The 13909-nt window shown below is 44.0% G+C and overlaps 1 protein-coding gene and 1 non-coding gene across 5 annotated transcripts; both read left to right on the forward strand.

Moving 5' to 3' along the window:
• The first annotated feature begins 236 nt into the window (after positions 1-236).
• KHDC4 (KH domain containing 4, pre-mRNA splicing factor) lies at positions 237-13905 on the forward strand. Of its 4 annotated transcripts, XM_075075300.1 has the most exons (15): positions 237-568; positions 707-944; positions 3239-3367; positions 3723-3802; positions 4363-4415; positions 4996-5159; positions 5508-5719; positions 6288-6348; positions 7216-7273; positions 7484-7737; positions 8228-8383; positions 9391-9503; positions 11448-11539; positions 11863-11933; positions 12521-13905. In XM_075075300.1, exons 1-14 carry the CDS (start codon positions 522-524, stop codon positions 11895-11897), a joined length of 1692 nt encoding a protein of 563 aa, XP_074931401.1. In that variant the 5' UTR covers positions 237-521; the 3' UTR covers positions 11898-11933; positions 12521-13905. The 4 variants fall into 4 exon arrangements, 3 of the variants coding, with proteins under 3 accessions (XP_074931401.1, XP_074931399.1, XP_074931400.1); XR_012657472.1 differs by lacking the exon at positions 11863-11933 and having other exon boundaries at positions 239-568; positions 9419-9503; XM_075075298.1 differs by lacking the exon at positions 11863-11933 and having other exon boundaries at positions 240-568.
• Positions 5278-5406, forward strand: LOC142048508 (small Cajal body-specific RNA 4). Its single transcript, XR_012657490.1, has one exon.
• Positions 13906-13909: the final 4 nt, after the last annotated feature.

A 13909-nucleotide genomic window follows, 5' to 3' on the forward strand; every position in this document is an offset into this window, starting at 1 on the left:
CTGCGGAGGCCGGGCTCGCGCCAAGGCGGTAGGGGGCAGCGCGCATGCGTCAGCTGCTCCGCGGCAGCACCGTCGTGTAAACAGCTGGCAGCGGCTGTACGTGACAGTGCGCGTGCGTCAGCAGACCGGCGGAGTGCGCGCCAAGGAGGGCAGTGCGCGTGCGTGAGTCCTCTGCTTGCAGTGCCCGGAGCGCGTCTGCTCGACTACGGCCGCCCTCTTCCGTGATGTCATCGCCGGCAGCCCCGCGGCGCGGGCGATCCCCGGCCTGTCCCGCCCCTCCCCTGCCGCCGCGCTGCGCGGCCGGTGGCCCGCCAGGAGAGTGGGGGCAGGCACCGCACCGCTCCCCGGCCCGGCCTTCCCCGCCCGCCCGGTGTCGGCTCCGGGCCCGCCCCCCCCTCCCCGCGGGCCGCGCCGCGCCTCTCCGCCTCTGTGGCGATGCCCGGAAGGAGCGTTTTGAGGCGGGCTCAAGGCCGGAAGTGACGCCGCGGCTGGCGCGGAGGCGGTGGAGCCGGGCCGGAGCCATGTCAGCGGGTGGCGGAGGGCAGCGCGACGCTGGGGCCGCGGGCGGGTGAGGCTGGGCCGCGCGTCCTTGGCCTCCCCTGGAGAAGGGCCTTGGGGCGGCGGTTCCGAGGGGGGGCAGGTCCCGGAGCTCCCCCGGGGCAGCGGGCCGGGCGCTGGCCGGGACTGAGGCCTCTCTCTTTTGCAGGCGCCGCAGTAAGTGGGACCAGCCCGGCCCGGCCCCCGCCTTCCTCCTCCCCGGCACGGCGCCGCTGCCCGGACGCCCCTTTCCCGGCGGCGGAGATGGCGGCTCCGCGGTGGCGGGCTCCGAGAGCTCCGCAGCCCCCTCGGGAGCGCTGGACGCGGCCGCGGCCGTGGCCGCGAAAATCAACGCGATGTTAATGGCCAAAGGGAAGCTGAAGCCGGCGGCCAGCACGGCGGACAAGGTGGGCGGCCGGAGGGGCGGCGGGAGCCGTGCCGTGCCGGTGGGACCCCCAGGCCCGGGGGCGATGGGCGAGGCCGGGCGGCACGTCTGGTTTTTGGAGACCTGCGACCGTTATTTTTTGGAATAGCTCTCAGTGTGACGGGAAATGATGGAGGTTTGCTTCGTAAAGTACGATACAACAAAAACAATCGTAAAATCACAGGTGTTTTTTTTTCTGAATAACAGAAACCCGCGGTAGAGCTGTAAGGTCAGTCCTGCCGCTCTTCTGTAAGGCTTAACCAAAGCGATCTGTAGGAAGGTGATAAACTCTTTTCTGAAGTATTTTCCAAGTAGTACCGCTGATGTGAAAACTGGTGTATAAAGCAGCCAGTTGAAAGTATGAGATCAAATTAATTTCATGCTTAAACAAGTTATCAGTAGGAGCTCTGTGTCCAAGTTCTAAACAACTTGGTCAGCTTCTGGTCAGCCCCGAGCTGAGCCTTTGTCAGCCCTGAAGCAGTCAAGCAGTTGGACTAGATGATTGTTGTAGGTCCCTTCCAACAGAACTTTTCAATTCTACAGTGAGTGTTACTTAAAGCCAGTTTTCCAAGTTCAGTCACAGGAAAAGTCTTGCTTTTCCACATGCTATCGGCCTATGCTAGAGCCAAGTTTAGAAGGCTGTTTCAGGTTTCCTTCCAAACTTGTTCAAATGCAAAGTTAATTTGAATGGTATGTTTTCTCTGTGTCTTGTATCTTCTTTTTCACATGTGGAGTATTGGTGGGACTGCCAGTTGTGTTCTAAGGGTTTGCCTTATGAGGCAGCATCAAAATGAGTACATGTATTGTCATTGGATTTAATCCCAGATAATATAAGAAAGAGCGGCCAATGTGGCCTTCCGTGTATTCACTGTAACTGGTTCTCTGTGGATTCGGTATCCAAAATGATCATCACAGCTGTTTTAATAGGCAGGGTTTAGTAGTGAGTGTTTCTTTGATCATTGCTGTCAGCCATCCTAGGTGGTTTTACACATTGTTTGCTGCACGATAGTGCCTGCTTCTCAACACTTAATGTCCACCTGGGGGTGTGAAATTTCCAGCGCTGGAGAACGGGTGGCTTGGTTTCAGGTAGCCTCTGCAGTCAGTACCGGATGGACGTGAAGTCTGTTCACTGACTGGCAGTTTGAGGCACCTAAAAATTAGAAGATACTGTGATGTCTCATTCTTCCATCTATGTTTTTTCCATAAGCTCTGGTGGCGTTCTGGCATCCTGTGACAAAATGTATCGCTGTGAGAACGGCTTAACCAGTTATTAATTTGCTAATGGGATTATTTTTTTATTGGATATGTTGCTTTTGTTAGGAAACGGTCAGTGATGACATTTCTAGAGTAATTAACTCTGATAGCACTTCGCACTGTGAGCAGATGGAAATTAAGGAGCCAGTGGGTTAATAAATGTACTTTTTTTCTTTTGTTAAAGTGTGGAAGAAATGGAGAAACATGCATGTGCAATGCATTAGACTTATGTCCCTCTAAGGCTGCCTTTTGGCTGCCATGCAAGCGTTGTGCTTCATGTGATACTTATGAGAGTGGATAGATACCTTTTGGATGTTACTGGAAGGTTCCCTTTTTATAGAGTCTTGTTTTTATGTTTATGCCCCCAAAAGCATTTCAGATTTTTAGAAGGATGTACTGCCTAACTCTCTGTATGTGAACAAAGCTGTATGGTCTTTCTTGTAACTCCAACTCCTATGCCATATCTTCTGAACCTGTCTGTGGTTCCGTGGCTCGCTCTTAGCACTTGGATACCGACACAAAATATTACACCCTTATTTTAAAAAAAGAAGGAGGGGGAATGCAGTCAAAGTGTGGATAAGTTTAGACCTTGAACAGAAATTCTATGTCTGTGTAAGGGCAATTGAGAGAAATATGAATTAAGTGTTTTATTAGTCTCTCAGATGTCTGTCAGAGATGCCAGTTCAAGTATAAGATGCCTTGGTTTCCATTTGAGCAACTTTGCAGCTTGGTTGTGCATCTGTTTCTCAATTTATAGAACAGAAACAGTAATTACTTGTTATACTAAAATATGCTGAAGAGAAAACTAGTGATTTTATTTGGGCTCAAGGTTGTGAAGAAGTAGATTCTTAAGTAGTAGATATAATGTGCTTTTTGCTAATATTTGTAAAGCTTTTGGGTTCGATAGCTGAAAGGGAAGAATGAAAAGGATACTCACGTCTAGAGTATTAGGGTCAATTTACTTGTTATGTCATTCATCTCTGCTTTCCAACCTCTGGTATTTTACAATGGGTGTCTTTGAAGCTGCAGACTCTGGGAAAAGGTCCGGCTACAAGTAAAAGCAAAGATGACCTTGTGGTGGCAGAGGTAGAAATCAATGATGTCCCCCTCACGTGCAGAAACCTGCTGACAAGAGGACAGACTCAGGATGAGGTACGTTCAGGGTCTACGCCTGATTGTGAGGCTTGGCAACCCACTTGTACCTGTGTGTGGGGTTAAAAGAGCTTGCAAGAAACTATGTTCAGTGGCTGTTTCCTCTTTTTACAAAATCCATGTCCTCTAAGACTCTTTGTTTAGTAGTTTATTGGTTTGTTCCATAAAAAGTCATATCATGAGGTAAGGTAGCGTAGCTAGTATCCTTTAGTGGGCACCATTCATTCTCTTACCACTGTATTCATGAGTTCTGATCTTTTTTTATACAACAACATAACTTAAACTGCTTTGGGGTTTTCTCTGTGTGCTTTGTTTATTGTTGGTAAACTTGTCTCACTGGGTTTTTTAATTGTAGATAAGTCGACTGAGTGGAGCAGCTGTCTCTACTCGAGGGAGATTCATGACTACAGAAGAGAAGGCAAAAGTGGGACCCGGGTTTGTATTTCATTTTGGGGGTTTCTGCTTTTTTTTTTTCCTTTTCTCATTGGGTGGTTAAGTGGTGGGGATTTTGTTTGTTTTGTTTTTCCTGAGCAGTGCCATGTTTGGGTGCCAGAGCGAATTGGCTATTGAGTGTTTTGAATATGTTTATCATTATGATAGTACTGACTGCATAGCTGCTTTCCTACCTGCCTAATATTGATAGGGTGAAATAAAAATAAAATAAAAATAAATAAAACCAAACCAAGAAACCAACAAAGAAGCCACAAATGTGACAGATCAGGCTGTGAAGAACTTCTTCCAGCTGAACACTGTAGTGGATCTCTTGTGCATAAGTTGTCATGTACATAACTTCTGAATCTTTTGGGATTTCAGTGCCAAGCTTTGCCTACTGAGCACTGTAATATTCAATGGCTACGTATTTACATCCTTACTTGAATAGTATTTGAAATCTTTATGGAAGACTTTATGTGTCTAGATGACTAATATAATTAGATTAAATCCATTATTGTATGTTTTCTGTGGGTTTAATGGAATATTTGACATTTCCTTTCCAGAGATCGTCCTTTGTATCTTCACGTCCAGGGTCAGACACGGGAATTGGTTGACAGTAAGTGTACAAGCATTCTGCTTTTTCTCTCATTGCTTGTGATAACACTCTGAGATCCCATTTACAAAAGGTGCATGACAGGGAGACCTTCCCTTTAATATACACATATGAAAATTTTTTGTGAAATATCTACATTTCTGTCAGAAGCACAAAGAGCTCCTGTCTTGCCTGAGCCTGCTGTGAAAAAAGAAAAACTATAAACTGTTCAGGTGTTCATTTGTTTTGCCTATCAGTTCGTGGGCTTGCTCCCAGTTGTCTCTTGAAACTTGAAGCTGCCCACTTGTATCTACCTTGATTTCCACAGCCAGTAAACAATTTTTCATGTGTTAGCTCATTCATGCAGGTGTAAATTCTATACAGGGTTAATGTCGATGTTTCTAGCGTTTGCTAAAATGTGTGGGCTAAAAATTGCCCACGTGAATGTATCAGCCTAAGCTTTATCAGGGTGGGACTGAATCTTTTTGCCTGTAGATCTGCTGTTACGGAACGTGGGAAAGCAACCTAGTCATCTCACAATTTGGTTAATGTGGGCAGTTGGCAAGGGCTGAAATATAAATGATTTTCATATTCTGTCAACTAGGAGCTGTTAACCGAATTAAAGAGATAATTACTAATGGAGTAGTGAAAGCAGCCACAGGTTCTAGTCCAACATTCAATGGAGCTACGGTTACTGTCTATCACCAGCCAGCCCCTATTACCCAGTTGTCTCCAGCAGTTGGCCAAAAACCTCCATTCCAGTCAGGGGTGAGTAATTAATTTATGTGACTTTCATTGAATATCACTGCTTACAAGAACACAACCCTTTTTCCCCCCCCACCCCCCAAAACCCCCAAACCCCCAAAACCCTTTGCATGTTGTGAAAACTGGAGGTGTAATCAGACTGAGTCTGAAGAGTGATACTCAGATGACAGTAGCCTCCTAAAAGAAAAAGGATGGAGAGAGCAGTCCTACTCAGAGAAAAGCAAAGGGCTGACTGCGCCATCTGACACTTCAGTGTTCTGACTGTCATAGAAATAAGATTTCTGCCCTCCAGTGAAATGAACATCCTAATCCTTAGAGTGAAATAATAACCTTTTACCGTTACGTTTATAGATGCATTATGTTCAGGACAAATTATTTGTTGGTCTGGAACATGCTGTACCTACGTTTAATGTGAAGGAGAAGGTGGAAGGGCCTGGTTGCTCCTACTTGCAGCACATTCAGATTGAAACAGGTGCCAAAGTCTTTCTTCGTGGGAAGGGCTCAGGTTGCATAGAACCGGCATCAGGCAGAGAAGCTTTTGAACCCATGTACATCTACATCAGGTATGAGGGTTTTTTTTTTTAAATAAAATAAAATAAAAATCCCAGTGAGCAGTCATGGATGTAGCTTAATGTTTAATCACTTCAGGGAATTCTTAATTCTGACTGACTTAATGCAAATGAAATAGTTTTTGAACCTGTCTTATTTTAATAGGGACATCTCTAAAGTGATAATGATATCAGCAATACGGTGATAGGGTATAAAGTGATATTCAGCCGTAAGATACTGCGTTTATCAGGAACACAGTAAAGCTGTGTTGTTTTGGGGCTTGGCTTGTGATGTTGAGCTTTAAGGGAAGAATACAAAATGCACTGACCAGTCAAGTCAGTGTTTTGTGCTGGGCTCTTGCAGTATTTAGACTAACTTGAATTTTCATTTAGAAAACAGATACTCATCACTTTTGTTCACGGTTGTGCTAAACAGCTGCAGAGCTGCTAGAGTACTGTTGAGGTGACTGATCACTCGTGAAAGGGATAAGATCTGGCAGCAGGTTCCTGGTGAGAGGACTAGCTCTCAGATTTGGTGGAAACATTTGTGCTTATGAGGTTTGTTTTTTATATATGTTTTCAGTCACCCAAAGCCAGAAGGTTTGGCAGCTGCTAAAAAGCTATGTGAGAACCTGTTGCAAACCGTGAGTAGCTCTTACCAATAGATTTCAGACCCTTTCGTAACTTTAGCGTGTGCCTGGCTAATAATGGTTTTTTTTTTTTTATGGTCTCAGCAAAACTGTCCATGTGTTCTAACTTGCGAGTAGGTTTTACCTTCTAAGTACTGCTGTCTGATTTTTGTACAGTGAATAAACATTTCTCAGGATGGAGCTGTAATAGTGGAAGTTTGGGGGAAAAATGCAAATGCTTCCTGAGCAGAACAGGGGGGTGGAAACTGTCTGACTGTATCAAACATAAAGGAGTCCTGTTTTTTTCTGATTGCTGTAGATTCCCTTGCTTTAGCTTTAAAAGTTGTCCAGAGCCACGCTGTCTGCTTTGTCTTTCCTAAAGTGATCGTTGTAAAAAAAAAAAAAAAAAATTCAGACTCTCTCGCACGTACATGTAAAGAACTAATTTCTCAGCTTTTCTTATATGAATGCAAATAAAATCCTGTGAGATAGCCTATCTATTAGTATTGATAACTGAGTATGGGCTACAAAGTCTCTTTTGAAAAATATATAGAAGCTTTTTAGATTCCTTGACTTTGAGTGTTTTTGTCCCTGCTTAAGTCATTAGTTTGCTGCTCTGTATTTTCTGTGAGGTTTATCCTGTATGTTACACAAATCTGTCACAGATGAGCAGGATTAGTGGGATGTTCAGCAGGGCTTTGGTCTGTTGGTTTTTATTTTCAATTCTTATGTTTGGATTATCGCTGTCTTTGTGCATCGTATGTGCTGGATTCAAAGTCCCCTTACAGTTTTATGGAGATGCATGGTAAGATGCCTTTTGCCTGCAGAAGATTACTATATTAAACAGATGTGTTTTGTCTAATCTTTTAAAATCCTTTGTAGGTTCATGCTGAATACTCCCGATTTGTGAATCAGATAACCACTGCAGTACCCTTAGCAGGTAAACGTTAGCAATAACGAAGCTTTTGGAGTTGTGTTCCGCAGAGCAGTGCTTACAGTTAGTTTTATGGAATTTATTTACTTGCAGAAGTCTTTGTGTTAAGTCCTTCAGTTGAAAAGGAGTCCAGCTTCTTTTGCATTTGGTAATTAATTTTACTGGTTTTGTGATGCTGAATTGAAGATGACCCTTTTTTCCCCTTTCTCTCACCAGGCTTCACACAGCCTGCTGCTATAAATAGTGTACCTTCCCAGCCATCATATTACCCTTCCAATGGGTATCAGTCTGGTTATCCTGTTGTTCCCCCTCCTCAACAACAAGTTCAGCCGCCATATGGTGTACCAGGCATAGTACCACCTGCAGTGCCGTTGGCACCTGGAGTCTTAACAACGCTACCTACAGGAGTTCCGCCTGTGCCAACACAGTATCCAATATCTCAAGTACAGCCTCCAGCCAGCACTGGCCAGGTACTGCCACAGATTAATTATTTGCCCTGTAGCTGTCAACTTAGTAAGCTGCTTTTTTGCTAACAATAAAGTAGTTCCAGATGGATAATTCTTCTTTAGGGCATTTTTTTGGTTGCTGCTTCGCTGATGCTTCTGTCTAAGCAAGTAAATTGTTGGTGTGGCTGCATTTTTCATGTCATAGCCACCCGTTAACATAAAGGATATTTGCCGGGGGTGGTCACTCGTTTATGAAAAGTGTTGTTGCAGGCTGTGATACAGCTCTCTAGGGCCAATGAGTTTGAGTTAGAGAGTGATTACTTGGAGACAGGAGCACTCTATAAATGAAATACTTGTTTTAAGTTGTGAATTTCCTTTTAGTTTCTCTTAGGCTCTGCAAAGAGAAACTAGTTGTGTGTTCTGCTCCTATGTATGAAACTGTACATTCAGTTAATTCTTTTTCATGGGTATTATCAAATTTTATTGTGCTTTGTTTTCAACTTCTGCATGCCAGAGTCCGCTGAGTGGTCCTTTTCTTCCTGCTGCCCCAGTAAAAACAACCGTGCCGACTGGTACGCAGCCCCAAGTCCAACCCCATCCACAAGGTCAAAAGAGACGCTTCACTGAGGAGCTACCGGATGAGAGAGAGTCAGGACTGCTGGGATATCAGGTGGAATAAAATTGGCAATTTTACTTCATTCAGCAAAATGGAACTTGGCTGGACACATGTTGTTATAAGCACAGTTTATGTGACAACAGTCATGCAAGACCTTTGGCAGATGGCAGCCGTTGTTACACATTGAGACCAGGCTTTGATTTCTTTGAGTGGATGCACTGTTCTTAAACTGACTTGGTTCACTGGAGCTTACTTTCCATACCCTTAATCTTTCATGAAGAATAGCAGTGCGTTCAGGTCAAAGAGATGACAACAGTGTGTTACTGGTTAGTTTAAAGGGAGATGATTTGGTTTTTTGATTGTTTTCTTTTTTGTGGGTCTTTTGACTGGGCTTGTTTGAGGGGTGGAAGGGAAATGTGGTAATAACTTCCAGATTTTCCCATTTACCTTTCTTGCAGGTTGCACTTGAGAGGATTTCAAGAGGCCTAGTTTTAAGAGCTTGATTTTTATTATTTTTTTTAAGATAGCAAATGTTAAACAGTTGATTTTATTAAAAATAATTTTAAGTTCTTCTCCAGACTTGTATATGAGAAAAGGGAGTTTCTGCAAATGCTTCTGGGATGATACACCCCTGCTCACAGGCAGCAGCCCTTAAAAGCTTTGCCTAAAGAAAATAAGGAGCTGCCTATATGTTAGACCTAAAATTAGTATCTTGAGCAGAGTTCACTGTGGCATGAGGTCTATACCATATTCAGAATTACCTGAGCAAGGAGGTAATAAATCAATTGTGAACTTTGCAGCTATCTTTACTGTCCTGAACTACTGGAAAGGTGGAGCACGTGATGAGGTGTCTTCCATACTGATGTTCAGGCATGTTTCTTACTACATTACCGTCAGTATTTTTAGGAGAAAGCATTTTGTTTAACAATGGCAATTAGTGGTTTCTTCTACTAGTTGGCAATATGCTCTGAAAAGTTGGGTTTCCTATCATTATCATTAAGGAGCTATAGCTTATGTTGTAGTTGTAGATTTGCTAATGCCGTGTGTTTTTCTGCTCATAGCATGGACCCATTCATATGACTAATTTAGGTACAGGCTTCTCCAGTCAGAGTGAAATCGATGGAGCCGGGTCGAAGCCAGCAAGTTCCTCAGGAAAGGAGAGAGAGAGGGACAGGTGAGTGATGGAAGAATTGTGTTCAGGTCTCTTCTGATTCTGATGGAAAGCTTATTTCAGAGGTTATCTGTATTTCATGTTCTCTTCTGTCACTTGGGGGTTCGGGGGGTGGTCTGTTTTGTGTGTGTTTTGTTGGGGTGTTTTTTGGTTTTGTGTGGGTGGTTTGGGGGTTGTTTTTTGGGGTTCGGGGTGGTTTTTTTAGGAGAAGGGATAAAAGGGTTACCTTTTTGTGCTACCTAGTGAAAACAGCTTAATTTTCATTCCTCCTTAAGTTTGTGTACTCCTGCTTTGTCTGGGTCTGGTATTTTGCCAACTTCTTGAGATAACAGGATATTCTTGTGAAATAGGTTAGCACTTGTACTTTAAATGATTCCAATTTTAAAACAAACCTGGAAAAGCTGTAAACTTGGAATTTTGCAGCCTGAAATTTCAGGGAAGGATTTACTTGATAGTCCATTTTGTCTTCTGCTCATTATGAAATACATCAAGGGTATTTGTAAAGTTTTCTATGTTCTGCATCTTGTATGTAGTCCTAAATTCAGCCTAGCTATTTGAAGTCATCAGGCGTCACTATTCTTCCTTATGCACTCCAGTGTATTGAGCTGCAAAACTGTCAGGCTTGCATTTTATTTCATAGCATGGTTTGGATTGGAAGGGACTCATAAAGGTCATCTAGTCCATCCCCTCTGCAGTGAGCAGGGACATCTTCAATTGGATCAGGTTGCTCAAAGCCTTGTCCAACCTGACCATGAACACTTCCAGGGATGGGGCACCCACAACCTCTCTGGGCAACCTGGGCCAGTGTCTCATCACCATTCAGGAAATTTCTTCCTTATATCTAATCTAAATCTGCCCTCTTAGTTTAAAACCATTACCCTTTGTCCTGTCACTACAGGCCTTGGTAAAAAGTCTCTCTCCGTCTTTCTTATAAGCCCCTTTTAGGTGTTGGAAAGCCATAATAAGGTCTCTACAGAGCCTTCTCTTCTCCCGGCTGAGCAACCCCAACCCTCTCAGCCTTCCTTCATAGGAGGGGTGTTCCAGCCCTCGGATCATTTTTGTGGCCCTCTTCTTGGACCTGCTCCAACAGGTCCGTGTCTTCTGCTGGGGACCCCAGAGCTGGACACAGTGCCCCAGGTGGGATCTCAAGAGGACAGAGTAGAGGGGGACAATCACTTCCCTCAACCTGCTGGCCATGCTGCTATTTATGCAGGCCAGGACATGATTGGCTTTCTGGACTGTAAGTGAATGTTGCCAGCTTGTGTCCAATTATTCATCCACTAGAACCCCCAAAGTCCTCCTCAGCAGGGCTGCTCTCAATCCATTCATCTCCCAGCGTTGATACTGGCGATTGCTCTGACACAAGTGCAGGACCTGGCACTTGGCCTTGTTGAACTTTGTGAGGTTCGCATGGGCCCACTCCTCAAGCCTGTCAGGGTCCCTCTGGGTGGCATCCCCTCCCTGTAGCGTATAGACTGCACCGCTCAGCTTGGCATCATCTGCAGACTTGCTGAGGGTGCACTCGATCCCACTGTCTGTGTCACTCGTGAAGACATTAGAGTCTTGATACAGACCCTTGAAGGACACCACTTGTTACTGGTTTCCACTTGGACATTGAGCCGTTGACTGTAACTGTTTGGACGTGGCCATCCAGCCAGTTCCTTAGCTATCTAATAGTCCATCCATCAAAGCCATTTCTCTTCAATTTAGAGGTAAGAATGCTGGGAGGGACCATATTGAAGGCCTTGCAGAAGTCCAGGTAGGTGACATCAGTTGCCTTGTTCACTGATGCAACCTTGCCATCGTAGAAGGCCGCTAGATTAGACAGGCAATTAAAAATTAAGCTCCTCAGGTCAAGGACTGAGTTATGAATTTGTTTGCTATTATATTTGACTCTTTGCTTGTTTCAAAAAAAGAAAAAATAAGGGCTTGCATTGGTTTAAATAGGCAGTTGATGCCTCCGCCAGCTTTTCCTGTCACTGGGATGAAATCGGAATCTGAAGAAAGAAACGGCGTGGGGTCTTTACCAGGCAACCATGGTGAGTACAATGAATAAAATACGCATGTGAGTCAAACTTCCATTCCCAAATGAGTTTACACTGGTCTAAACACTCATTTGAAGTGGTGATATTTTTTTTGGCTGTTCTTTACATCACGTTGTTTAAGTGAAAAGGAAGTTGTACTGCACTGCTCTAAAATCACTTACATTCACTGTGATTATACACACGATACTTCTCTTAAAACTTCAATAAATATTTGTACAAATGAGGAGAGCGTAATTAAGTGAAGGACCAAAGACAGGTATTTTTGACCCATCAGCCAGCTGAGGCACAGAATCTCACGGGATTCTTTTGTAACACAGATATGTGGCTTTACGTTGTGAACAGCTATCTCTAGAGGCACTAAGGAGTATCAGTGGGAGTTATGGTTCAGGTGTGTATTTACAGACATGAATTATGTCTACCTTATCTGCAAACAACAGAAGTGCTGTCAGATTTCACCCTTTTGTAGGGCTTTCATACATCAAGCATCTGCGACTTGGTAAAACATGTAATCATTTTAACTCTCCTGGTAATTTAGTACCTGCAGACCTGAAAGGCACATCATGTTAGTCTGTTTAACCTTAGTTTTTCTGCAGTATTGGCCCCAGAGGTTGCTCTTCTGTTAGCTTTCTTTTGAACAAAACTTCTACTTTTCTTTACGTATTTTATCTCTTTAACGGTGAAATTGCCATCACTTAGACCCATTTGCTAACTTTGCCTTTTTTGTGTGTTTCTTTCTTCTTTCTCTGTTCTCTTACATGGTTCTGATGGATCACATGTGCTGTTGCTGGTGCTGTTTCGTGTGGCCTTCGACCTTGGATGACCATTGGCCTTGTGACCTCAAAATGGTGTCCAACTAACAATTTACAATTAACATCTTTTTTTTTTTTATTAACTCGTTTTGGGGCATTTTATCTCTTCTTATTTTTATTTTTCCTTCTTGGGGGCTGGGGGGATTGTTTTGTTTTCCTCTTCTAGATCATCAAGCTAAGAAGATGAAAACTGCAGAAAAGGGCTTTGGATTAGTAGCATATGCTGGAGATTCATCAGATGAAGAGGAGGAACATGGTGGCCATAAAAACGCAAGTACTTTTTCACAGGGATGGAGTTTGGGATACCAGTACCCTTCCTCACAACAGCGAGCTAAACAACAGATGCCATTTTGGATGGCGCCATAGAAGCTGCAGGAGAGTTTTCATTCATCTTTTTTTTCCCTCTAGCAATAATGCATGTATATTACAAAGTGAATTTTGCAAATACACATTGTTTTTACATTTGCAGAAGGTAAAGGTTCAGTATTTCCCCCTTGAAAGGGCTCCGTTATTTTTTAAAATCCTTCTTTCTGCTACAACAATTTAAAAAAAAAATATTTGGAATGGTATCCTGACAGGGCTAGTCCCTTATACAGTGGGGGAAGTACCATAAAAGAGAAACTAGGGAGCATGTCAGTCCACGTTTCCCATTTTTCCAGGATAACTTAAAAATGTAAAGAGTCAGTCTCACTGACCTCATTCGACACCTGGTGTTCATGTTTTGAGTGTTCCCGCTGTCAGCCTGTGTTTGCAGTCCTGTTGAGCTAACGGTGACCCTGGCTTCAATGTTCAGACTCAGCAACAGAAAAGAATATGCAGTAGTTCTGAAAAATTTGAGGATTGCATTTCCTAAAGACAAATTATGAGTTTTACTTTAAGCATCTCTTGTAACTCAGCACTGTTTTTTCTTTAAAATGTGGTTTTACTAACCCCACAACTTCTCATTCTAGCTAAATGTCGGGGCGGGGGTGCGCTCAGTTTTTTGGATGGGTTCATCTTGCCGCTAATCCCCAGGTGGACTTGGCGCTATAGCACTTAACCTTCTCCAGTCCCCCCGCGCCTTTCATTCCCCTTCAGCAGTTTGGATGGAACTCCTTCTCGTGAGGTTTGCCCCCATCTCTTAACTCATTCACTCACTTGATTCTACCCCTTCTGTTTCATGGTGGTTTAACAAAGAAAAGGCAGGCAGCAGCCAGGTCCACACAGCGCCAGGACCTCAGCGCAGGCCTTGCTCTTGCCTTGAAGCGTGGAAGTGGAACCCGGGAATAAGTTGTTGGATTGTTTTACGGACATGAACTGCAACACGGGCTTTCTTAGTGGGGCAGGCTGTTGCAGAAAGAACTCTTGTACGGAGAGCAGCGGCGTGCGGGACTGCGACGGCGCGCCGGTCAGCTTTCCGAACGGGAGACGTAGTTCTGAAAATGGGGGGTGGGGGGTGTCGCCGCCGCACATGGAAAGACCGTGCTGGCTCACTTGTACAAACATTGTCTTTGTTATGTGTTGTAAATAATTAGAATCATACTTTCATTATAAATAAATGTATAAATATTCTGCT

This window comes from Phalacrocorax aristotelis, chromosome 25, assembly GCF_949628215.1.
Source record: "Phalacrocorax aristotelis chromosome 25, bGulAri2.1, whole genome shotgun sequence".
In the NCBI taxonomy this organism is placed as follows: domain Eukaryota; kingdom Metazoa; phylum Chordata; class Aves; order Suliformes; family Phalacrocoracidae; genus Phalacrocorax; species Phalacrocorax aristotelis.